Genomic DNA, 24,858 nt, shown 5'->3' on the forward strand with positions numbered 1-24,858 from the left:
AATGTATTATTACTGATACTATACATATCACCGGTGATGCTACTAACAATGTAGTAAACACTATACCTTCATTCTTAATTTCTTTACATTCACAAGATCCTGACGAACCTGATGATCCTGAGGAAGATGAAGAAGTTGAAGTTGAAGATGTCGTTGAGGAAGTTGATATAGAGGTTGTAGAAGATGTTGACGTTCCTGAAGTTGTAGAGGTTGTAGAGTTGATTGATGGACATTGTATTATTGAGTTGAAGTTTGATAAACACACTCCGCATTGAAGTGTTTCTTCAGAGTAGTTCATTGATACACAATCTGAATCAGATCCATAGTTATAGAATGTTAATGAATTACTTTGTTGTTGAGTAAATATACCATAATATAATAGATTTGAATTACAATCATATATTGGTACACATTGTACTTGTGGATATTGTTGACATGATGGTTCACCACCTTGACAATCTATACCATCACAATATACACATATATTTGCATAAGTATTTGGAAGTACAATTCCATAACAACATCTACTACTACTAATTAATATTATTAAGATTATAGAAATAATATTATAATACATTTTAAATATTAATATTATTTCTTTGTTGATGAAGATATAAGTAAGTAAAAAGAGAACAGATTGATTGGTTGTAACAATTAATATAAATGTAGAGGAGGCTGACCCATCATAGATAGATAAACAACCAAAATTGTTTACCACCTTTCAAATAACTGTCAGTTGTCCAATCAACAACTGTTTTGATCGGGGTAGATCTTTTGATTGAGTAAATGATCACAAAGTGGAAAAGTAGTGGGACCTCATTGGAAGACCTCAAAAAGCCCACATTGTCAAGAAGAGCATGATCATTCCTTTTATGCCTATCATCGCTAACTGATGGACTTGATAAGTACATATGCTGATGATGACGATGATGAAGATGATCAAGACAAACAAGACAAGGAGGTGAACAACAAAAGAGAACTAGAACTAGACGAAGATGATCGTAGCAATAAGAGAATAAGGTATACCAACAATACAGATAATGATGATGATCTTCATGACTTGCCTGATCTCCCCGAGGAACTATTTAGTTCATCAGACCAACAACAGTCAGCTGAAAGATCACAGAATGGAAAGAAACGACAGTATGAGCATGTTGAAGGCAACTACCCAACATTCGTCTTCGTCACTATACCTATCGAGCGAGAGGACATTGACTTGATGGCACGCGAACTCAGTGTCTTGGCGAAAGAACTCAAGATAGACACGGCCATTGAGAATCATCATATATCACTGTCACGCTCATTCCCAATGCGCGAACATCACATAGATTCATTCAACAAACAACTAGAGACATGCTTCAAGCGTATACATGCCTTCTCAATCACACTGGAGACGGTATCCACTTTTGTCAATGACGATCAGTCACGTCTATTCCTCGCCGCCAATGTAACAAAGAATGCCAGTCGCATGATACAATGTGTAAAGCAATTGGATGATATACTTCGAGGCTTTGGATTCCCTACATTTTATGATGTATGTATTTCTTGATCACTCGAGTGTTGGATCATCCACAGAATGCTAACACAATATATATATAACATCAGAATCCACTACCTCATCTCTCATTGTGGTCACGTGCATCCAGTCCCGATGATGAACTTTGTAAGAAACCTATAATCAATAGAACACTGGAACAGACGACAAAGTCTATACTCATTGACAAGATATATTGGACAATTGGAAAGTATGATTACTCAATCGATCTGGCCACCATCTGAGTATACTTTATAACTTTGTGTATTATCTCTAGCCTTCTGGAATCACGGAGCTTCCAAAGACAAACGAATACAAAACATTTCAAAGTTATAATTGTCACATCACATTTCGATGTCCATGGCACATGTGCAAGGATGTCATTGTTGTTTTAAGTTTATACGTATGTTTAAGTGTATGTGTATGGGAATGTGTTTGTATGTTTGTTATCTGAACAACCCGATTGACATAAACCCCAACAACAACACATCAACTCTGACATGCAACACCAACATCCTCACTCAATCACTCGCCCACACAATTGAACACACATACACACTCTTGATCATGTGATCATATTTATAACATTAGAAGATAAGATAAACTGAAGGTCTTGGTTTGGCTGGTGTACACCACACTCACTTATATATGTGTGGAAGGAAGTATGTATGTATGTATTAGTATATGAGCTCGCACTCGCCGTCCATGGCAAGTCTTCATCACCCCTATATAGGCCTATCAATATAAATCTTGTTTGCATCGGGTGTGATCACGTATGTAATCAATCACCATCCATCCTTCAATCCATCCATCTATTTAGAGAGAGTTACTTAATATTGTTGTGCCATGCCACACCACATCCTTGCGGCGACATCAACAACCCAACCCATCCTTTACGTCCTTCCTTAACTTAATACTTAATATTAACATTAAGATTGATTTGATTAATTGGAAGTGGAGTGTCAACATCATCACACCTTGTTTAATTGAACAACCATAGTAGTTGTATCATTGTACCTCTACCTATACCACTACTATTACCATTACAACTATATAACTTAACTATGACCATGACATCATATCGAAATTATATTTTTTTATTTATAATATTTATTATATTCACAGGGTTGTCTTCTGGACAACTGGCTAATTCATCAACATCAAAATCAAAATTAATAGATACTCTAGCAGCAATAACAACATTGAACTTAGGATCGGGGAATTCACCTACACCTCCAGTCCTCACAGTTCCACCTGAGTCCTCAACTTCATCTTCCACATCATCACCAGCAACAACTTCATCATCAACATCATCCACCACCTCATCCACCTCTTCAACTTCCTCATCCTCATCGACAGGTCAGTCAGCTACCTCAACATCATCAGGTGGTCTGCTGACAGGTCTACTAGGAGGCGGCACAGGATCAGGAGGTGGATTAACATCACTACTTGGAACTATTGGAGGCGGAGGAACAGGCTCGATCGTCACGATCAATCTATCATCAGATTCCACTACATCATCACCCAAGAATAATACAGTACAGGTATACACACCGAATTGCAATGGTACGACCTGCCCCAATGGAACATGTGTTGTAAATGCCACCTCATGCTCAGTCGACTCTGCAACTCAGAGATGTCCAACTACAACACCATATCGTTGTGATGATGGTACATGTGCCACTGATACCTCAATGTGCACATCGAGCAACTCTACAAAATGTGAATATACATGTCCGAATGGCAAATGTGCACCATGCGAGAGTTTCGATGGATGTCCACTATCACAACCATATCAATGTCCCAATGGACTATGCGCCAAGTCTCAATCATATTGTCAAAGATGTGACAATGATCAGCTTAGATGTTTTGATGGATCATGCTTAAATCCATGTCCAGATGTAAGTTGTGCTCAACATGTTGTTTCCCCTCCTCCATACCATATGCTGACACATCAGTCGCCAATCATGTAGCCACCATATTATTACAAGCCTATCCCTATTGAAACATCGATACCAATCAATACTGTCCAGACACTCATACCGGTCAACTCTTATAGTAATCCATCAGACTATTCAACTAGTCAGAAGAATGTATTGGATATCACAATTGAACCAGAGACATTCCCCGCCAACACTTCATTCTCAGTGTTGCCCGTCGCAGATTCTTACGTGGAGACAATCACCATTGGCAGTGACATTGCATTGCTGGACACTGCATTCCAACTCAATATGTTGTCCTCTGTTATCAACATTACAGCTGTTCACCAAGGTATCGAGCAGACCAAGTTTGACAAGAGAGTCAAGTTGACCTTCAAGTTGACTATCAATATGGGAGTGCAGCCTCACAACGTGTGTCTGGCCTACATTGACGTCATGAGCAATCGATGGGTGTGCATACCTGGTGCAGTCGAGTCTGTCGTGGATGGACAGGTCACAACCTATACCGATCATTTCACTTCATTTGCATTGTTGACTACGATGAATGGAGATGGCAGTGGAAGCGGAAGTGGCAATGGCAATGGCAACGAAGGTGGAATACTATCAATATTCAATGACAGAAGGATAATGTATGGACTGATAGCAGGATGCTTTGGACTAGTGATCGTTGTACTTGTGGTCGGAGTACTATTACACTATCGTAGCAAACATGGAGGTGTACGTCGTTGGCTGGTAGTCAGACGTGGCAAGTCACAGCAAAGACTTGACAAGTCCACCGATTCAATCTCTTCCTCAACATCATCATCTCCATCAACCTCGCCACCATCTACACCTGCACGCAGTACATCATTCATCATCAAGATTGTATAACTTAGATTGATTGATTGATTGACCAAGTGCACTCATTGTGATTACAACTGCCGAAGTTGTTTCCACTTGTTAATAAACAAACATTGTTCGACCATATTATTATTGCATTGTGACCAGTGCTTTAGTCATTCGCGAGTCACAGATGAACATTCAATGTCAAACGCGAACAGATAAAAACAAGATAGATACAATGTCTTCAGATAATCACAATGATGATCATTGTCATCAACAACATCACAACAACAACAACAACAATAACAACAACACTGAAACAAATATAGATAAAGACAGTGGAGTTGTAAACATAGATATAGAGAATGAATCATTCTTGAAAAGGAGGATAAGGAAGTACTTGGAGGAGAATCCTCAGCCAAAGTATGTGAATGTACCGTTGTTTGTACATAATGATATACCTTTGTCAACATTCTTCATGACGGCCGGTGCTCTCACCTCTGTCGGTTTCTTCATTGGTGTACTGCTAGGTGCCAGAAAGAATGGAGGCATTCGCAACACAATGCGTAGCGCACCTCCAGGTGTAATTGCACTCTCACTCAAAGCACTTGCCGCTGGCAGTGCACTGAGCATAGGTTCAACAGCATTTCTAGTATACGGTTTGAAGACATATTATAATGTTAATACTGTAAGTAGTCATCATATGCCCGCGAGAGAGCGAGACTAACACCTTCATTGAATAGGTCAATGAGTTTGGCGATCTGATGTCCTCCAAAGTGTTGGGAATGGGACTTAGTAAGAAGATTGAATGGGAGCAGCTGCCAGAGAGTCCACTGGCGCCTGGACAACTTCAAAAGGATAACAATATAGATGATGAGGATATAAAGGATGCGATACAGGCAATCTGGAAACCAGAGAACGACATGTCTGCAAAGCGAACAAAGAACATCAACAACAACAGCAACAACAACAGTACACAAAGTAAAGACAATAACCAGGATCAAGTGGATTGATTGATTGATTGATCGATCATGATCTTTATCTCTATCTCTGTCACTGTCTCTGTCGAATTCATTGAATGGATGGGCCACACAGACACTCTCGTCTGGTGTATGCTCCAAATGGAACTTACTGCGAACAATCCTTGATGACATCCAACACCTCTGGATTGGTCTCGAACAGAGGCTTCACTTGGTCAAAGTATCGTCTGGCTGTGGACTTGACGTAACCAGAGAGCAACTTGGTGGAGACTGGATCGATCATGGGATTCTTGAGCAATGTGCCCATGCCGACAAACAGCGTGGTGAAGAGCACTGATTGCTCGTTCTGCGCTGACTTGAGACGGAGCTCCTTCTCGGGCGAGTTCATCGATGCCTCGTAGTCCTTGGTGAGCGTGTCGATGATGATGTTGGTCTTCTCAATCGAGTTGTTGATGATCTCCCACACGTACGGGTCGGTCACGGCGTCGCTGTGGCTGCCCGACACGAGGTATGTGACGGGGTCAATGGGCGACAGGATCTTGTATGTGATCAGCTTGTCAATCACAATCACGATGTGCTGGTGCGACGAGCGCCAGAACTCGACAGTGCTCTTGATGCACTGGTGACGGTCCTCCGTCGACTTGATGTTGGTCTTGAACAGCGTGACGTAGCGCTCGACGGCGTAGGTAAGATGCGAGAAACTGGTCGATCCAAGATGTAATATACACTTTGTCACCAAGTCGACGACGTTCACCTGCTCCGTCGGCAGTGCGGCAACATATTGAATAATGTTCTCAATTGGATCCTTCTGCTTGAACATCAACAACAATCTATGTGATTGTGCCACCATCTCCTTAATCTCTTCATCAGCTGTTTGATTGATTGTTTGATTGGTCATGGGATGAGTTAGTGAGTGGAGGTTGGAAGTTGGAAGTTGGAAGTCACACGTGACTGTCCTCTTGGATGGACTTACCAAAGTCTGGCTTGGGGAACTTGAAGTTGGCTGTTGGTGCAGATGGAAGGTATGGATGGTATTCTTGTGGGAGGAGTTGTTTGATCTTGTCGAGATAGGAGAGACGAACGATGGACTCGAGCAGATGCTTGAGGAACTTGCGCTGCAGACTGACGAGAAGCTCGTTGTCAGCGTCGGGCGTGGTGGTGATGGCTGTGCTCCAGTCGGCCCACACCCACTTGTACTCGTAGTTGCTGAGATGATGGGCAAACATCAGCGCGAAGCGGCTGACTGCCTCGACGTCCAGCTGATCGATATTCTCGTACAACATGTTGATGGCATAGGCAAACACAGGGATGATTGTTGCGTGCTGGTCCTTGAACAGGTCGACAAACAGTACAGAGTAATATATCGATTTGAACTGTGATTGTGGCAGTCTGAATGCTTCAGATAGGATAGTCTGGTATGGTGTCAGTTGGTTAGTTGGTGTGTCTTGGGACCATGTTGGCGCTCAATCAACATACCTCTACGACTATATGATCAATCTCGCATTGAACTGGCAGGGTATAGATGAACTTGCTTGCATCTTTGTGATTGCCATTGAAAAAGTAGAGGATGTCGACAATGTACTCCTCAAGGACGTGTCTGTCGATCGGTTGCAATGATCCATCAGCACTGTCATCAAACAAGCGGAACACTGGTCTAGTGAAGGTTGGATAGTTGAATTTCTTTGGAATAGGTTAGTCAATCACATGATCAATCAATCAATCAATCACCTGATCATCTGATCAATCAATCAAACATACAGAGTCATCGGATGGTATAGTGATTGGTGGCAATACATGCTGGCTTGCTTCGCTAAAGTCAAACTGCTTGTTGACCTGTATGATCGCAGTGCACTGCCAGTTGTTCTCCTTTTGTAGCTTGATCTGCTTCATCAACAACTCCAAACGGTCGTCATTCTCTGTGAACGTCTGGTAGAACTTCTTGTCGGCGTGTGATCGCGACGAGAGGTATGACTCCAACTCCTCGAGCAGACTCTGCAGCTGTGTCTGGTGTGTTTGGGCGAGGTGGCCCGCCACCCAAGGGATGGTTGTCATCACCAGATACACGTAGAAGTCTGCTTTAGTCTGTGTGTAGTCGGCCTGATTCAATACACTCAACAATGTCTCAAACGTCTCAAACATTGACTGTGCTGGCAATACATTAGTGAGCACAAGTCCACCAATGAACCTAACCAACAACTTGGCCGAGTTGAACCTCTGCTTTGCCAAACAATCGTTAAGCTCTGTGTTGTCGCGTATTGAGTGATTGAGTGATTGAGTGAGTGAGTATCACATTGGTCGCGTCGCGATCAGGTTGACAACATACCATCGACCAAAGTACAGACGATCTCCTTGCCAAACTCATGATTCTTGAGGTTCATCTTGCCAACGATGGTCGCATAGATAGGTGTCTTGTAAGGCAACTGTGATATGCTGTATGATGTATGACATGGGTCAGTCAATCAGTCATTGCAATGACTCGCGAATGCTCGTCGACACGGCGATATGATATATGATAAGTTACCATTTGAATAGGATTGTTTGAATGTTGGCATTGTTCTTTGAGAGATCTGGAAGGAGAACACTGACCAAACCTTCGATGTTGGACTCGAGTGCCGATGTAGACTTGTCACCGATACGCACAATGAGTGATGTCAGCTTCGCCTTTACATCATCCTCTTGTGGTGGTGCAGACGAAGATGACGAAGACTGTGCACCTTGATACATAGGTCTTGGTGGTCTCTGACCACCTCCCTGGCCACCTTGATATCCACCTCTTCTACCTGCATTTGGTGATCCATATTGGAATGACATATCTATATATATCTCTCTCTCTATTAATAGTTATATATATATATTATAACTAAATTAATCAACATCTGACAAACACAATCATTGACTTTGCGATCATTCATGAAACACGAACTTTGAGCTTCACAAGACTCAACGACTTGGCCATTTTGCGAAAAACTGACATACCCTCACATCACATCTCTTCTCTGTATTGATCAAGATAGATATAATGACCTGAGGCCAATCAATCAATACCTTGAATGCAATGTATTGATGTCAATGTTGTTGTGTTGGCAACATTCCTTTAATATACGTGATTCTGTGAATTTCTTTATTGTTGAGTAAAGTGATCGATGATACAATATCTTGTAGGATAGTTATGAACAGGCGTTGTTTGGATCATTGGGATTACCAGGTCAACATATAATATATTGTATTGTTCAGTCGACTCACTCAACAACGTGAATTAGATAGAGAAAGATTGAGAGAGTGAGGGAGACAATCCATGAAAGTTGTAATAGTTTGAATTCTGTTTCTTGAATTGGGGTTGACTCATGGTCAGTTCATTCTCATTCCCTCAAACACACACACAATGATACATGTGTATCTTTGATGTTTGTTGAAGAGGAAAGGATGAAGACGATGGATTAGTATCAATCATCGTAGTGGCAACAACAACATCGTTGGTCTGGTTGTCAAGGCCAGTCACTTCTTGACTATATATATGTCAAGTCACTTGACGACACATAACAAACATGTATTAGTTTAAAAGAATATTTCATTATACATCATCTGTAGGTTTGAATGAAGGAATGGATGAATGGAAGAATGAATGAATGAGTTACTAATCAAACAAATTGTTTAGACTAGGATATAATAAAATGGCAACCAGAGTTTTGGAAAGGATATGGGAGGTGATGTACCCTTCAAAGGTACCTCCACTCGGTGAACCAGCCTTGCTAAGGTATCTGTGTCCAAACTATCACCACTCGACATCAACACAGACGATGATAGATATGGTGCCAGACCTGCCATTCTACATATGGCGCAATATACTCAATTATTACATCTACAAGTTTTATCGCTACAATATCAAAGTGGACAACCAAGAGCGCGCCAACGGTCTGATCATCCAGGAATTGCTCGACCTGTGTATGGTGTCCAAGACCTGGGCGCGACACGTCATCCCCTTCCTCGACTTTGGCACCTACCACGTCACGTCATCCGAGTCCCTTCGCCGCTTGCTCGGTCTTGTCACTACACAGGCTGAGGAGAGCGTGCCCTATAGCATCACGGCAATGAAGCTCGACATCTCGTCCGACCTCCTCTACTCAATCAATCATCGTAGTCGACACACGTTGCTAAAGAGCCTCACCGGCATGCGCCAGCTAAAGGTGTCATTCGGCAGCATCAACGTCGAGCACAACAGTCCCATGTTGAAGCTGTTCCATACGAGTCTGCAGGTCCTGGACCTCACGCGCTTCACTCAAGACTTTACAAGCTATCCCACAATCTTTGCCAGTCTACGCGGCCTCTCCAACCTGCACACGCTTAACCTTGGTCACAACAGGATCGGTCCAAACATCATCGATCACCTTGTGCCATTCATAGATGAACGCTCATCGCTAACCAACCTCAACCTGGAGAACAACCTGTTGGCCCACGAGGGTGGAGTGGCCCTGTTCAAGCTTCTTGCGAGACCAAACAATATCGCCACACTCAATCTCTCGTTCAACCTCCTCATGGACTCGGTCCAATTTCTCGCCGACACGTTGCTTGGAGACTATGACGACCTCAATATGGGCGCAAGGGCACTGCGCAATCTGAACCTCGACGAGAATGGCATTGGTGAGGCGGGTGGCATGGCGTTGGCCCATATAATAGCCCATTGTCGAGGCATTCGCACGTTAAACATTGGCAACAATCGATTTGAGAAGGCATCGCTCAATGCCATAGTGGCGGCGCTCACTGACAACAACACGCTGTCCGACATCACATTGTCCTGTTACAACAACAAGATGAGTGGACACTTGTTGGCCGCGTGCATCAAGTCCAACACGACACTCAAGCATCTGAACCTGATGGTCAACGACCTGGGCGCCATTGGCAACGAGTTGTTCCGCGCACTCGAGGGCAACCGATCCGTGACCAACCTCAACCTCAGCTACACCAAGCTCAAGAACAACTCCAAGAGCGAGATGGAGCGCATGCTCGTCTCCAACACGAGCATCACCCAGCTGAACCTCTCATACGCCTTCTACGACTCGGACATCTCGTGCATCCTCCGCGCACTCACACTCAACAACACGCTCACCGATCTCGATCTCTCGCTCAACTCGATCGAAGCTGCCGAGGGTGTGCTGCTCGGCACGATGCTCCGCGACAACCAGTCCATAACTCATCTGAACCTGTCTGGCAACATGTTAAAGAGTGGCGTTGAGGACATCATCCGCGCACTCACCTCCAACAAGACATTGAGATCACTTGTGTTGCGCAAGAACCAAGTTGGCACGGTCACCAAACGATTGTTATTCAATCTTATCTCGCAGAACAATGTGTTGACGCATCTCGATCTCAACCAGAACCTTCTGGACGATCAGGCCGGCCACGAGATCGCATGTGGACTGGCGCTGAACCAGACGCTGCTCTACCTGGACCTGTCGTGCAACAAGTTCCAAGAGGCATCGGGCGAGAGCTTCATCCAGACATTGAGCAACAACAATAGTTTACGCCACATCGATCTTGTTGGCAATCTATTCGGTCGATACCTATCCAATGAGTTGGATCAGAGGTACAGCTTCGTGCACATCGAGAATGATAAGAATGGACTTAAACTCAAGGCCACTGTTAGTACATTCGCTGTTACAGTTGGACCTGCTGCTCCAGGTGGTGGTGTTGGTGGTCAACCAATGGGTAGACTCCAATCAATTGTCAATGGCATGGTTGCATTATTACGTCGACTCACATCACGATCCTAATTAATACAATGTCGTCAATCAAATCATTCAATCAATCTTTGGGTTATTCATCAAAAATCGCATTTTCTTCGAATAAATCAGACTTTTGTGGACTCAAATGACAAGAAACAACTTCTCGATTGATGTCATTGCTTGTTTGTTCAACCATTTGACGACGTTCATTCATTTGACAAGATATTAGAGTTATATTAGTTATATTTATGTTTGTGGACCATTGACCAAACAAGCAATGACATCAATCGAGAAGTTGTTGGTACAGGGTATTAGAAGTTTCAATCCAGACGAATGTACTGTGATTGATTTCTACAAGCCATTGACATTGATAGTTGGTGCCAACGGTGCTGGTAAAACAGTATGTACCTGGGATCGATACATCATGCATGGTTCATTCAATCAATCAACTAACAAACGACCAAATGACAGACCATTATAGAATGCTTAAAGTATGCATCTACTGGTGAGATGCCACCTAATTGTGCGAATGGACAGGCATTCATACATGATCCAAAGATTGCAGGTAGTGCAGAGGTCAAAGCACAGATAAAGATGCGATTCAAGAATCCACATGGCAAGCCTATTGTAGCCACTAGGGCACTATGCCTCATTCAAAAGGCAATGAACAAACAAGAGTACAGGCAACTGGATGCCTCATTACAGAGCTTCAATGCTGATGGACAAGTAAGTTTGATTGATTGATTGATTGATTGGATGATGGGCACACTGATACTAACTTATAATCACTCATTCAGAAAGTTAGCAAGAGTCTTAGATGTGGAGACTTGGATAAGGAGATACCAGAGTTGATGGGAGTGTCAAAGCCAGTGTTGAAGAATGTGATCTTTTGTCATCAGGAGGAGTCTAATTGGCCATTGTCAGAGAGTGCAAAGTTAAAGGTCAAGTTTGATGAGATATTCAATGCGGTGCGCTACACCAAGGCACTAAAGTCAACAAAGGACAAGCGAAAGGATATCACGGCGTTGCTCAAGGAACAGAAGCTAAAGCTCGAGGTGGTCAGCACCAACAGGGACCACGCCACAAGGATCAGCAAGGAGATCGCGACCATGGAGGACAACCTCAAGAAGCTGAAGGACTTTGTCAAGCAGATGGCCGCACAGCTCAAAGAGAAGAGGGCCCAGCACGACACGATTGGCGCAGCCATGAAGCAGATTGAGACGGCATCGATTGAGCTCAAGACGATGGAGTCGCGCAAGATGGAAATTGAGCGCTCCAAGGACAGACTGTACAACTCACTGCAAGAGGTCTTTGAGGAGCCGGACGAGGAGCTCATCTTCATGGGCAAGTCATTCAACGATGAGATGGAGACCATGACAAAGGCCGAGGCAGACCTCACCGAAAACCTGGTCAAGCTGCAAACCGAGAAGGAAGCGCTGTCCACCAGAAAGAACAAGATCAGCATCGAGATTGGCAAGCTCGAGCAATTGATGAAGCAGGTCGAACAGCTCCAATCAAACCGCGACAAGCAGGCCGCCGACCTGCTCGACCGCTACAAGCTGCAGTTCGACAAGGACACACAGTCGCCTGCCGAATTGATCGATGTGCTCAACGTGAAGCTCGAGGAGATATCGGCTGCGATCAAGTCCACTCAGACATCTTTCCAGACACGCATCGATCAGTGTGATGGCGAGGTGCAGAGCAACATTGCCCAGCGCCAGAAGCTCGAGGAGCGACTGTATCAGTATCAGTTGCAGATCGATGCCAACAACAAGAAGCTGGACGCACTCAAGATGGAGGCCAAGAAGGTGCAGTCGCTCAGTGAGCGTGCCAGCGAGTTCTTACAGGCCATCGACAGAGCCGAGCGCGAGATCGAGGCACTCGAAGCCAAGCACTCAAGTGTGGACTATGAGCAACAGATTGCCAAATCGATCAAGCAGCGCGAGGACATAGAGGCGAGCATGACATCAATGCGCGATCTTATCAAAGTGGCCAACACACAGTCTTCCGCGCGCACAAAGCTCGCCGTCAAGAAGAATGATCTGAGCAAGAGGCACGCAACACACGACGCGGCACTCAATGACAACAGACAGTTGATCAGCGAGCTGTTTGAAGGCGAGCCCGACATTGACATGCACAAGCTGCGGGACCATGTCCACGCGCGAATCGAGCAGCTGGACAGCGAGCGCAACGAGAAGAACGAGGAGCATACTGACATCACGCATCAGATCAGTCAAATTGAGAGCGAGCTAAAGATGGTGCAACAAGAGAGGAACAACAAGCAGGCACAGGTCAAGGCGCTCGAGAAGAAGCTGAGCGATCTGGACGAGAAGGACCGCACGGACTTGGCCAGCATCATCGAGCAACTCGCTCACAACCTGCATCAGTTGGAGCGATCACATACCATCCTCGAGTCTGAAGACGTGTTGTACAAGGAGTACATCGACAAAGCTCACTCAGAGAGTGAGTGTGGCCTGTGCAAGCGATCAATGGCTGGCGACGAGATGGATGAGTTTGTGCAGCGACTCAAGACTCACACGGACGACCTCCCCACCAAGCTGGACGAGATCACCACCAACATACAGACGACACGTGATCGCCTCAAACGATTAAGCGAAGCCAAGCCACACAACGACCAGTTGATACAACTCACCCAGGTGGACATTGTCGCGCTAATCAAACGCGAGAAGGAGATCAATCAGAGCATGTCGGACAACCTGCAGCCCATGAAGAAGGAGCTCAGCCAGCAACTATCAGTCTTGGATCAAAAGCTAAAGATGGCTGCCAAGCTAGCGGTTGTGGCATCATCACAATCAACGCTGCTCAATGAGATCACTCAGCTCGAGAAGGATATTGCCGCCGAGGAGAAGTCACTCGGTGGTGGCAGCTCAGCGGACACACGATCAGCCGAGCAACTGAACCACGAGTACGACACAATGGTTCAACAATACAACTCGATACGAAGCGATATTGAACGGCTGGAGGCCGAGCTGAAGAAGTACCGCGCCGAGCTCTACACACATCAACAGGCGATATTGTCGTGTCGCGAGAACATCTCTGCGGAGAAGGGGTCGACCGAGATCCTTGAGCGCATCAGACAGAGTGAGAAGGAGTTGTTGGCGACCGTTGACCAGCTGCGCCAGACCGTGAGCTCGATCAACGTTGAGCTGGACACTCTGAAGCAGCAGTTCACCACGGACAATGAGCAGTTGCAATTGCTCAGGAGTCAACTGGAGGCCAAGTCCTCGGCGCTTACCAAGGAGAAGACGTTGTTCTCAAACAAGCTTGTGACGCTCAGGAACATCCAGACGCAGATTCCTCAGGATGCAGACCAACACAAGCTCAAACTGGAACAACTACTCGAGGAGAACATTGGCATTGACACCCAGATCAAAAACATCAACGAAGACTACTCAAAGGGCAGCGGACACATCGACTCGATCAGAAGTAACCTGGCGCAACGCGATATTTACAAGCGAACGATCAATGACAACATCCAATACAGGCAGCTCAAGAACAACTGCGACACACTCAATGCACAGATTGCCAAGAAGAAGGCTGCAGTGGCTGCAGTAATCTCGCCAGAGGACCAGGCCACGCACAAGACACTGGCTGAGGAGATCAGCAACTTGAAGACCAGAGTCGACAAGGCCAGTGGACAAGTCGAGGCCAACGAACAGCACATCAAGTCTTCACAGGCCGAGCTCAACAAGCCCACGTACAAGGACATCGATGTGACGTATCGCGACATGATCATTTACGCCGAGGTGTTGGACCAGACGGGCAAGGACTTGGACAAGTACTACAGGGCACTGGACAAGGCTTTGATGAAGTACCACGTGCTCAAGATGCTAGAGATCAACAGGTCGATCCGCGAGCTATGGACATCGACCTACCGAGGCAATGATATCGACACGATTGAGATTCGCTCAGAGGAGTCGACCGCCGCCAACAAGACAATCAACTACCGTGTGGTCATGGTCAAGGGCGATGTTGAGCTGGACATGAGAGGCAGATGTAGTGCTGGCCAAAAGGTGTTGGCCTGTCTAATTATCCGTCTGGCACTGGCCGAGAACTTCTGTACCAACTGTGGCATCTTGGCGCTGGATGAGCCAACATCACATTTGGATCGCGCCAACATTGAGAGCTTTGCCAATGCACTGCTAAACATTATCGAGGCCAAGAAGTCGCATGCTGGCTTCCAACTGATCATCATCACTCACGACGAAGAGTTTGTCCAGTACCTCAGCAGAGGTAACTATGCAGACTATGTTTGGAAGGTCACGAAGGATGCAAAGTAAGTAGCACACTATATCTTGTTTGATTGATTGATCATTTATCTAACCAACCCAATCACATCACTCAATCTCAATAGCCAACACAGTGCAGTCGAAAAGAAGGAGATATCCAAGATGTAATCGAGTCCGACCATCAACCAACAACCAATACAACATTGTACATTTCATCTAATCTTTGAGATATATCTGTTTCCAGAATGATTTATTGAGTCGCAACATGGTCATCTTAATGTTCCTGCTGTCTCTTTCTCATTGATTGTTTCTTGAACAAGAAGCTAGAGTGGATGCCACTGGACCAGTGTTTGTTTCATTTGAGCTCCATTGGACATGTTTGTGCAGCCAAAGGATGGTTGAATACCTGCTGCAACTCTGCAAGGAACATGAGGTGTCTTAAGGACAGAGTCATGGCCATCATTGATTGAAGTAAACAATGTATTAATGTCCAATTGTCAGGTACACTGAACCAAATGCATCTTCGGTGGCACGTTGCTTAATGTACCTCTGCTTGAAACCTCCAGCAGCTGATTGTGTTTGATTTCTGGAAGGAAGTGGACATGTTAACAAGGTGAAAGAGAAAGTGAGTCAAATGGGGAGTATAATATAGTACACATACGGTATATGATTCTTCAAAGCCATCTCATCCATCTTGAATCCCTCCAGAGGTGTAGGCTCAGCGAATGGAGGTGGTTGTCTGTTTTGTTGATCATTTCCACCTCCAGGTGGCGCGTTGCCAGCCTGTGGCATGGATCCAGGTTTGCCAGACACTTGGTAGTTGAATCCAGACGATTGGGCATTGCTAGATGATGCCACAGTGGCCATGCGATCATCATCGTCATCGGGCAAGATCGACGTTGCACTCTCCAACTTCTTGGCGGCGGCAGCAGCCTTGCTTGAGGCCTCGGCAAATGTCAACATCTCCTTCTGTCTCTCCTCCTCACGCTTCTTCCTATCAATCTCCTTTACGTCCTTGGCCGATATCTTACCATCGGCCAAGTCATTCATTGTCTTTAGCGTCTCTGCCTGTCTGGCGGCCATCTCCTGCTGATCCTGCATGCGATAGAAATTCCTCTTCTCCTCACGTATCCTCTGCTCCTCGGCAATGGATGCGGCGATCAAAGAGTCCTCCCTCTCCTTCTTTGCTCTATTCTCTGATATCGATTGTTGATTCGTCCTTTGATATTCCTTTATCCTTTGTTGTGCTGTGGCAGCCTCCTCTCCACCCTGTAGCAATTGGAATACTTTTGATTGTTTGGAAGTTAGTTCCAGTTCCTGGACCAGTCTCCATCATGTCCACAAAGTAAAGGATTGTTACATACTTATATCTTCAACCAACTCCAGGTAGTTATTATATTCGAATAAGTCTGTGAAGTTATCCTGTCTCTTGTTGAACCTGCGTTTGATTGAATTGTTGAGTGATGAGTCCATGACCCAGGTCCGAGGCACATTATTACCGATACATACGTCTTTAATACAGTCTTTCTTGTTTGGTTCTCTTTGTCATTGGCACCATCATCGAATCGTTGATTGACGAATGCCTGTCTTCTAAGAGGTGATGCGCACTCCTTGCACATAATAACCTGATCCTTCTTATATGCTGCATCTATACATGTTTCACAACTAAATCATCATCAAAGTAACATTGTAAGCCATCATTCAATCATTCATTCATCTAATCATTCAATCATTCAATCATTCATTCATCATCAACATACTAAATATGCCCACAAGGAGCAGTCAACAGCTTTGTATTTGGATTGATGTAACGACTTGATTTACATATTATACACTCCTCATCATCATTCATTCTTTACTCTATCTATCTTCTTTATATATATGTACACTTGATCAATGATTGATGTTGATTGAGTTGATTGAATGAAGTTGAAGTTAGAGGTAATGATGAAATGAAGGAAGTTCGAAAATATAAAAATTGATTTTTTTTTTGTTCATCACACTCCACTCGAATGCGAGCGAGACCTGCTCGCGAATGTTAAAACATACGATTGTTTGACATTCAAACACTTTGTTTGTCAGCATCCTCACAGATAGATACAGATAACTTTCTTATATTTATTATAAATAATAATATATAATAATAATATCCAACCTAATAACACTATTTGATTTCAAAGATGGTAGGAATCATATCTTAACCCATGTCCAACCCCCTTTAACAAGGGCCTGCCCTACTTGATGACCCGCCATCACAAGTCCCTTTAACATCATAACGCTTTAAAAGACACACCCTTAAATATTGGAGTGATTGTATGCGTTTGTTTTGGGGATGGTCGTCAACGTAGTCTCAAGGCACAAGTGTTGCGTACTGGAAAGCATTACTCCTTATCAAATCTCAGAAACAAGTATCACAACTGACTGAGCTGCGCGCGCGATCGAGGAGGAGGAAGGAAGGAGTGCTCAAAACGTTGTGACACACCAAGATAAATGGGCGTCATTCTTACCAAGTTCTGTTTCTCTCTCTTTTTGTTACTTTAGGGTTTCGTTAAGATCGTTAAGAGCAAGGCTTACTTCAAGAGATTCCAGGTCCACTTCAGAAGAAGACGTGAGGGAAAGACTGACTACCAGCAGAGACACCGCCTGATCCAGCAGGACAAGAACAAGTACAACTCGCCCAAGTACAGACTTGTCGCCCGTATCACCAACAAGAAGGTCATCGCCCAGATCATCTACTCCAAGATCGTCGGTGATTTCGTCCTCTCGTCGGCCTACTCCAACGAGTTGCCACGCTACGGTATCACCGTTGGTTTGACCAACTACGCCGCCGCCTACGCCACCGGACTGTTGCTGGCCCGTCGTCTGCTCACCCAGCTCAAGCTGAACGACATCTACAAGGGACAGGAGAAGGTCACTGGCGACGACTTCCTCGTCAAGCCCGTCGACGAGAAGCCACGTCCATTCAAGGCCTTCCTCGATGTCGGTCTCACCCGTACCTCCACTGGTAACAAGGTGTTCGCCGTCATGAAGGGTGCCTGCGATGGTGGTCTCTACGTTCCACACAAGAAGACCCGTTTCGTTGGATACAACGCCGAGACCAAGAAGCTCAACGCCGACGTCCTCCGCAAGTACATCTTCGGCAACCACGTCGCTGAGCACATGAAGCTTCTCCAGACTGAGTCCGAGGAGGACTACAAGAAGCACTACAGCCAGTACATCAAGGCCAACATTGGTCCAAAGGACCTCGAAGCCTTGTACACCAAGGCTCATGCTGCCATCCGCAAGGACCCATCGCCAGCCAAGAAGGGCGAGAAGAAGCCTTCCGACCCCAAGTTCGCCAAGAAGGCCAAGCGTACCCTCCGCCAGCGCAGAACCAGAATCAACCTCATCAAGAAGTCCATCGAGAAGAGAGTTGGTGTCAACCCATCTGCTGCCGCCGAGAACTAATAAACCAACCTTCAATCATTGTGTTGTCAGCGCATTGTGTACCTCAACCTGGAGGGGAACATTGCGTTGTCGCCATGTGATGTGATGTGCATGTGAGTGTTGTCAAGGCCTTCCCTTGCCTTCAACCTCTTTCATCCACCAACTACCCTCCCTGACTACTCTGTAGACAAGTGTCTTGACTACGTCTCCTCGTGTCTTTAATCACAAAGGGCAGGGGCTTCTATGATTTTTTTTTTTTGATCAACACACACCAACACCTTTTCAGATTTTTTCGATTCAACCCATAAGATGGATGGTCCCACCATCAGTTAAAATATCTTTGGGGTCTAAGTATCCAGGAGTAGGGGCTAGATTGATATCCAGGGGCACTCGATGTCAGGTGCAAAGTATTGATCAATTAATAACTACATAATTGATTCTATCAATGTACCAAACTATCTTGGTCCCTACTTGACACTTTGATCATCTTCATCTCAAACATATCAATCAATCAATAATATATCTAACAAGTAATAATAGATTGAACAAAGATGAGTAAACTGATAACTATCATAACAATACTTCAATTGTTATTATTAATAATCAATTATAATGGTAATATATTTTAATTTATGTAATATTTGGAATTAATATTAACAAATAATATATATTATTAGGTTTAATCAAAGGACAAACATTAATAGCATCAAATCTTTATGGATTCTATAATAATATGTTGGGAGTTGGTTGCTCTTATGCGATGATATTGACATTCAATACTACAAAGGTGATAAAAGAGAATTGGTTGAGATATAACATAGAGTATCAGAGTATTGAATATGCTACACAGACCCAGACCATTCAAATACGCAACTTCTTCACCTCCTATGGCACCGACATACTTCAAGGTTCAGTAATCTACGAAGACAACACATTCACCAACTTTACAACATCTTTCTCATGTCCAGGTATGTCTAATTTGATAGATAAGTCACTGGAATCATCCCACTCACGCTTAATCAATTGATCAATCAATCATAGCACCAGACACCAAGTTGGGCGTGAATATCTTGACTCCTTTGGTGTACAATAGAGTCAATCCTTATGTAGAGTATAGGGAGAATCTGCCTCAGTTGTTCTTGACCAGAAAGGCTGGACATAGAGTATCAGCACCATCACAATCAATATTTATAGATATAATGTATTATAAGTTCTATGTATCGATTGATCATCCATCATGGTTACCTACAAACTATTATGGTTGTCAAGTAGATGGATATTTATGTGATATTCAATTCGATTCATTCACTCCATCAGGTAATCAAACTATATGTTTGGTTGGATTGGTACCAATACCCACCAACGTCCAGTTTGACAACAGGAACAATGTGCACCTGACCATCTTTGATCAGGTAGAGAGAAAGTACGACGTCTTCATATCCAGCTACCCCTTCACACGCATTACATCATCCAACTCAGTCAACCCCAATGTTACAGCGATTGAAGTACTGCCTGACCCATCATATGGTCCAGTGTCATATACATCTCAGTTCACCTATGCAACAATGATCAACTCTACTTCAATAACCAACTATGTCGCCAAAGTCAACACACGTTATGTATATGGTGCGTCAATGAAGCGAGTACTTGGATCACCCGAGACAACAACAGTGACAGTCGTGCCAGGTCGAGTCAGTTCATCACAATACAACTATGTATATCATTCCAACGGAACTGGAGGATACACAGAAGTCGGTCCCAGCGTTAACTATTACATCAGTAAGTATGGAACTATTCCATCCCTCAATCAATCACATACTCACTCTCACCCACTCATTCAATTAATCAATCATTATAGAACCTTGGAATGGAAATCAACTTATTCGACCATTCAATATGAGTCTGACTCCAAGTCCATCAGTACCAATAATTAATTTATTGAATGTACGTGCTGATATAATGTTGATGACAGATTTCACAATGATGTTCCAGAGCAGAGTTGGCGAGGATGTATCAAGTTCTGAGCCATTCCCATTTGGATACACATCCAACTCCAACACATCCAATCTACCATTCTCAGTCACATTCCCAGTCAGTACCTACAATCCCCAACTCATACTCTATTTCACCAGTCCAGCAGTTTGGTACAGTGACCTCATAGACAACATCAATCCACCACCCATCAATGGTAAGTTGATTGATTGATCCATCGAATGGAATGATTCCAATACTAACTTAATCTATCAATGATAGACACTGATCCACCCATAATCTTGAACATGACAATAGTACCAATATCACAATTTAAGTATTTGATCATTGTGGAGATCATTGATGACTTGAGTGGCTTCCAATATTTGGCGCTTGAGTATCATAACCCAACAAAACATGTTGTAATCACTTCATCAGACTTGGTCCATGGCAACAACAAACATGGTATATACGAGAAGATCGTCAACAATCATGAGAACATATTGACAGAGTTCAAATGGTTCTTGATCAAGGACAATGCAGGCAACACCAGAGATCTCCCAGGCTGGGATGACTACCCTTTCTTCTTCAACAACCGTTTACAAAACGTCAACATGTATTCACCAACCAGTATGTACCTACCCCTCAGATAGGCACACTATGTAATCATTCCCTAACCAAACATTATGATGATTTAGTTACCATCACTGTCAACGACATTACAATGTTCTACTTCAACTACACTCATATGGATGTTAGTCTATCAACATTGGAGAATGAGTTGTATTTTAATACTACAAAGAATGATGTGAATTGGAAGCCAGAGTTCACATTCGGTCATATCGAGGAGAATAGGTTATACACGGCATTCGGCTACTACGATCATGTTAGACAACATTACATAGTACCGTTCACAGTTCCAGCTCGTACCTTCACGACCACACTCCAATACTACATAGTCGCTCAGCCCAGACGCATTGACTACAGTCAACTCGCGTTGGACTTCCCGTCCAATACCACGGTCGAGGTAGTTTCATCATGTAAGTATATGATTTATTGAGTGACTGGAATCATTCTAAATATTAGCTCACTCACGCATTCATTCAATCAATCAGATGGAGACGAGTTGCCACCCATGATCACATTCATAGAGACTTATTCTGGAAATGTTGTGGATGTCGATGTTGATGAGACTGTGACTATTGGATGGAGATTCATGATTGAGGATAGACCTAATGGATTCGCCAGAGGTTCATTCAATGTTACAAGTGATGTAGATTATCTTGTTAGACACTTTGATATATCTTTCATCAATGCAACATATGGTACAAGATACTTTGGCCATTATCAAATATTATTCAACGTCACTGGAGCATACCGTAATCAAACATTCTCATTCAAAGATATTATATTGGAGGATATACTTGGTAACAAGCACAACTATTCATCATTGGAGGACAATAGAGAGTTCAACTTAGTATCATCTACACTCACACCACTATCCAGAGTGATGAACTCCACTGAACTCAGTATCAAGATACAGACCAAGAGTACTGATGTTAATGGCCCTGTGCTCCAGAATCTGGATATCCGTACCAAGTCAGTTGATGTTGGTTCCCAGGACCGAAGAGTACATCTAGAGTTCATTGTCTCAGATGACAAGGGATACTCAATCAATCATCTCCCAACAGTATACTTCACATCCGATGTATTCCAGATCACATCATTACCAACATCAATCATCAATCAAACTGGAAACACAATCAGTTTCGCATGTGATGGTCAACTACCTTATGGATTTGGAGTTGGAAATGGAATGGTATTGGTATCCATTTATGGATTGATGGATACAAGTCAGAATCTTAATGGATACTCATCAACTGAGTTGGCTGCACTTGGTTTGGAGTCAGAGATCAAGATAACACTCACACAGACCGTACCTTGGATTGAGGATACATTGCGATCACATGGATCAGTGACTGTGTTTGGCAAGAACTTTGGATACAATTCAACTACTGAGGCAGTCATCACACTCAGCACTGGTGAGATCAGAGTGTCACCTACATTCCAATCAGGTACAATGTTGATATTCAACAGTCTGGAAATCAAACCAACAAACAACTTCACAATAGGTATTGATAAGACACCTGGTGGATTGTCCAATGTTGTGCCCATCATATATATCCCGCCAGGTAATGACAAACGAGATGTCTTTGTACCATGCCCAGGAGCAGGAACATCCTCAACATGCTCTGGAAATGGAATATGCATGCCAACCCTTGGTTGTCAATGTGATCCAGGATGGTATGGACCTGATTGTGGATCAAGTAGGTACTTCATTCCACCACCGGAATTATTCCAATCACTCATTCATTCAATCAATCAATCAAACTAGATGTCATTCCAATTGTGCCACTGGTCGACCCATCTCAGCCTTCGGCCACATACACGATCAATGATGGTGGACTCAACATTAGTGCCATGATCAGTATTGTAAAGTTGATAGAGTATGATCAATCTGGATTGGTTTCAATCATGCAGTATGATTTGAATAATTGGACATTGACCAACTCAGTTGGTAATGTATCCAATGAGTATGAGACTATTGTGAAGAATGGAGCATCGATCAAAGTGACCACGCAATGGTACTTTAGCAACTCCACCATGCCCACCACCGTCTACTTTGCAGGCGATCCCAATCAAGTCCAGCAATACACTCTCAAGGTATCGATTATGATCACCGACTATCCATTCAGATCACGTCTGAACAGTCTTCAACTTGTGATGAATGCATCGATTGATGCTGTCTCAGATGGTCAGTCATGCTCACTCAAACAGTTGGTCATGGATCAGAGCAACTCGAGTGTGGCATGGATGAGGCTACGCATCAACAATGTCAATCTCTATGGACAGTTCATTCAAAAGGTCATCGTAGACTATCGCAACGCCATCGCTCGTACCGTGCCACTAGACTCCAACTCGCAGGCAACTGACGGACACTCAGCATCAACATTGATTGGAATCAATATGCCCTATTTTGACATGTTCGCAGCGATTGATCCCAACTTCCAAGTGTTGATTGACTCTGATGGTGACAAGAACAATAAGATGGACTATGACAAGTGTACCAATCAATCAAGTTCATCAGGATTGTCCAAGATGGCATTGATAGGTATCATCATTGGTTGTATTGTAGTGGCTGCTGCCATTGCCACTGGAGTTGCCATGATGTTGCGCAAGAACTATCATGAGAAGATGGACAACAAGAGAGTACAACATCGTCTACGTGAGTTGCAGAAATAAATGTTTCAACATGGATACATGACATCATCTTGTATTTGGTACAATGTCATGGTTTGGTTTGTGTAGAGTGATGGTGGACGTGGGGGTAATGGGGGGAATTGGTAGACCAAACCCTAAGGCCGCAATTGTGTGTTCCCGAGGGAATGGTTAAATGAATGAATTGATGATCAATCATCTATTTCGGGTGAATTGTCGGCATTGTTTCGGATGTTACCACAATTGTAATTATGAGTGTCATATGTGGAAAGACCCAGGGAGACCGAGAGCCAATCGACTTTTGATTGATGGGCTATAGTGCAAACATTGAGATATTTTTTATAAATAAGGCCCTATTCTGTCCGATCACTGCCCATCATTGATATTTATTTAAAGGTGAAACATACCTCATGAATGGGATCATTATCTCAACGATTCCTCGAGGAATGACTTCAACAACAACAACAACAACAATATTAATGGGTTCAAAATGGACGTGGCTTCCTGTTCCACCAAGTTTGAGAACACTAACACTGATTGGAGTGGAGTGAGTTAAGTGGAGTGATCATTCTTTAACAAACATAGATATAACAATCATTCAATCACTTTCCAACAATGATCAATCATATTATTTCTCTCGCAACAGTAGTGATTATCCTTAATCTCTTTGTTGGTAAGTATTTATGATTAAATTATGATCAAACCAAGAATGATATATACTAACTAATTGACACCCAATTATTAGTTGCCTGTTTATCAGCATCACATCCTTATGTTATATTGGATACCAAGGCAGCTGGGACTTTAACCAAAGATGGTTGTTTGGTTGATGTTTTAATTAAGATTGATACAACACGTTATATTCTCACTATAAATGGAGAACCAATTAGTGACAACTTAAGGATATTGGACTATGAGCTCAACATCCAGATTGGA

At 43.7% G+C, this 24,858-nt stretch overlaps 10 protein-coding genes across 10 annotated transcripts; 8 read left to right on the plus strand and 2 right to left on the minus strand.

The window, feature by feature from the left end:
• Positions 1-892: 892 nt before the first annotated feature.
• SAMD00019534_052270 (hypothetical protein) lies at positions 893-1,779 on the plus strand (the record flags this gene model as incomplete). Its single annotated transcript, XM_012899698.1, has 2 exons — positions 893-1,534; positions 1,606-1,779. 2 exons carry the CDS (start codon positions 893-895, stop codon positions 1,777-1,779), a joined length of 816 nt encoding a protein of 271 aa, XP_012755152.1.
• Positions 1,780-2,182: 403 nt separating this feature from the next.
• On the plus strand, positions 2,183-4,344 carry SAMD00019534_052280 (hypothetical protein; the record flags this gene model as incomplete). Its single annotated transcript, XM_012899699.1, has 3 exons — positions 2,183-2,204; positions 2,714-3,435; positions 3,508-4,344. The coding sequence occupies 3 exons, from the start codon at positions 2,183-2,185 to the stop codon at positions 4,342-4,344; spliced, it is 1,581 nt and encodes a 526-aa protein (XP_012755153.1).
• Positions 4,345-4,534: 190 nt separating this feature from the next.
• Positions 4,535-5,309, plus strand: SAMD00019534_052290 (hypothetical protein; the record flags this gene model as incomplete). Its single annotated transcript, XM_012899700.1, has 2 exons — positions 4,535-4,984; positions 5,040-5,309. 2 exons carry the CDS (start codon positions 4,535-4,537, stop codon positions 5,307-5,309), a joined length of 720 nt encoding a protein of 239 aa, XP_012755154.1.
• Positions 5,310-5,424: 115 nt separating this feature from the next.
• Positions 5,425-8,087, minus strand: SAMD00019534_052300 (hypothetical protein; the record flags this gene model as incomplete). The annotated part of the gene is made up of 6 exons (XM_012899701.1): positions 5,425-6,146; positions 6,250-6,688; positions 6,753-6,956; positions 7,035-7,516; positions 7,600-7,706; positions 7,798-8,087. The coding sequence occupies 6 exons, from the start codon at positions 8,085-8,087 to the stop codon at positions 5,425-5,427; spliced, it is 2,244 nt and encodes a 747-aa protein (XP_012755155.1).
• An 830-nt stretch (positions 8,088-8,917) lies between these two features.
• SAMD00019534_052310 (hypothetical protein) lies at positions 8,918-10,984 on the plus strand (the record flags this gene model as incomplete). Its single annotated transcript, XM_012899702.1, has 1 exon — positions 8,918-10,984. A coding segment is annotated over one exon (2,067 nt), but the record flags the coding sequence as incomplete, so codon positions are not given.
• A 289-nt stretch (positions 10,985-11,273) lies between these two features.
• Positions 11,274-15,414, plus strand: SAMD00019534_052320 (hypothetical protein; the record flags this gene model as incomplete). Its single annotated transcript, XM_012899703.1, has 4 exons — positions 11,274-11,396; positions 11,468-11,722; positions 11,794-15,293; positions 15,372-15,414. 4 exons carry the CDS (start codon positions 11,274-11,276, stop codon positions 15,412-15,414), a joined length of 3,921 nt encoding a protein of 1,306 aa, XP_012755157.1.
• A 339-nt stretch (positions 15,415-15,753) lies between these two features.
• SAMD00019534_052330 (hypothetical protein) lies at positions 15,754-17,092 on the minus strand (the record flags this gene model as incomplete). The annotated part of the gene is made up of 6 exons (XM_012899704.1): positions 15,754-15,832; positions 15,908-16,127; positions 16,185-16,532; positions 16,611-16,684; positions 16,756-16,911; positions 17,007-17,092. Coding segments are annotated over 6 exons (963 nt in total), but the record flags the coding sequence as incomplete, so codon positions are not given.
• A 334-nt stretch (positions 17,093-17,426) lies between these two features.
• SAMD00019534_052340 (hypothetical protein) lies at positions 17,427-18,690 on the plus strand (the record flags this gene model as incomplete). Its single annotated transcript, XM_012899705.1, has 2 exons — positions 17,427-17,429; positions 17,788-18,690. Coding segments are annotated over 2 exons (906 nt in total), but the record flags the coding sequence as incomplete, so codon positions are not given.
• A 742-nt stretch (positions 18,691-19,432) lies between these two features.
• SAMD00019534_052350 (hypothetical protein) lies at positions 19,433-20,606 on the plus strand (the record flags this gene model as incomplete). Its single annotated transcript, XM_012899706.1, has 3 exons — positions 19,433-19,640; positions 19,714-20,455; positions 20,531-20,606. 3 exons carry the CDS (start codon positions 19,433-19,435, stop codon positions 20,604-20,606), a joined length of 1,026 nt encoding a protein of 341 aa, XP_012755160.1.
• Positions 20,607-20,652: 46 nt separating this feature from the next.
• On the plus strand, positions 20,653-23,946 carry SAMD00019534_052360 (hypothetical protein; the record flags this gene model as incomplete). The annotated part of the gene is made up of 5 exons (XM_012899707.1): positions 20,653-20,860; positions 20,926-21,273; positions 21,342-21,683; positions 21,759-22,970; positions 23,039-23,946. 5 exons carry the CDS (start codon positions 20,653-20,655, stop codon positions 23,944-23,946), a joined length of 3,018 nt encoding a protein of 1,005 aa, XP_012755161.1.
• Positions 23,947-24,858: the final 912 nt, after the last annotated feature.

Source organism: Acytostelium subglobosum (genome assembly GCF_000787575.1).
Source record: "Acytostelium subglobosum LB1 DNA, scaffold: scaffold9, whole genome shotgun sequence".
NCBI lineage: Eukaryota > Evosea > Eumycetozoa > Acytosteliales > Acytosteliaceae > Acytostelium > Acytostelium subglobosum.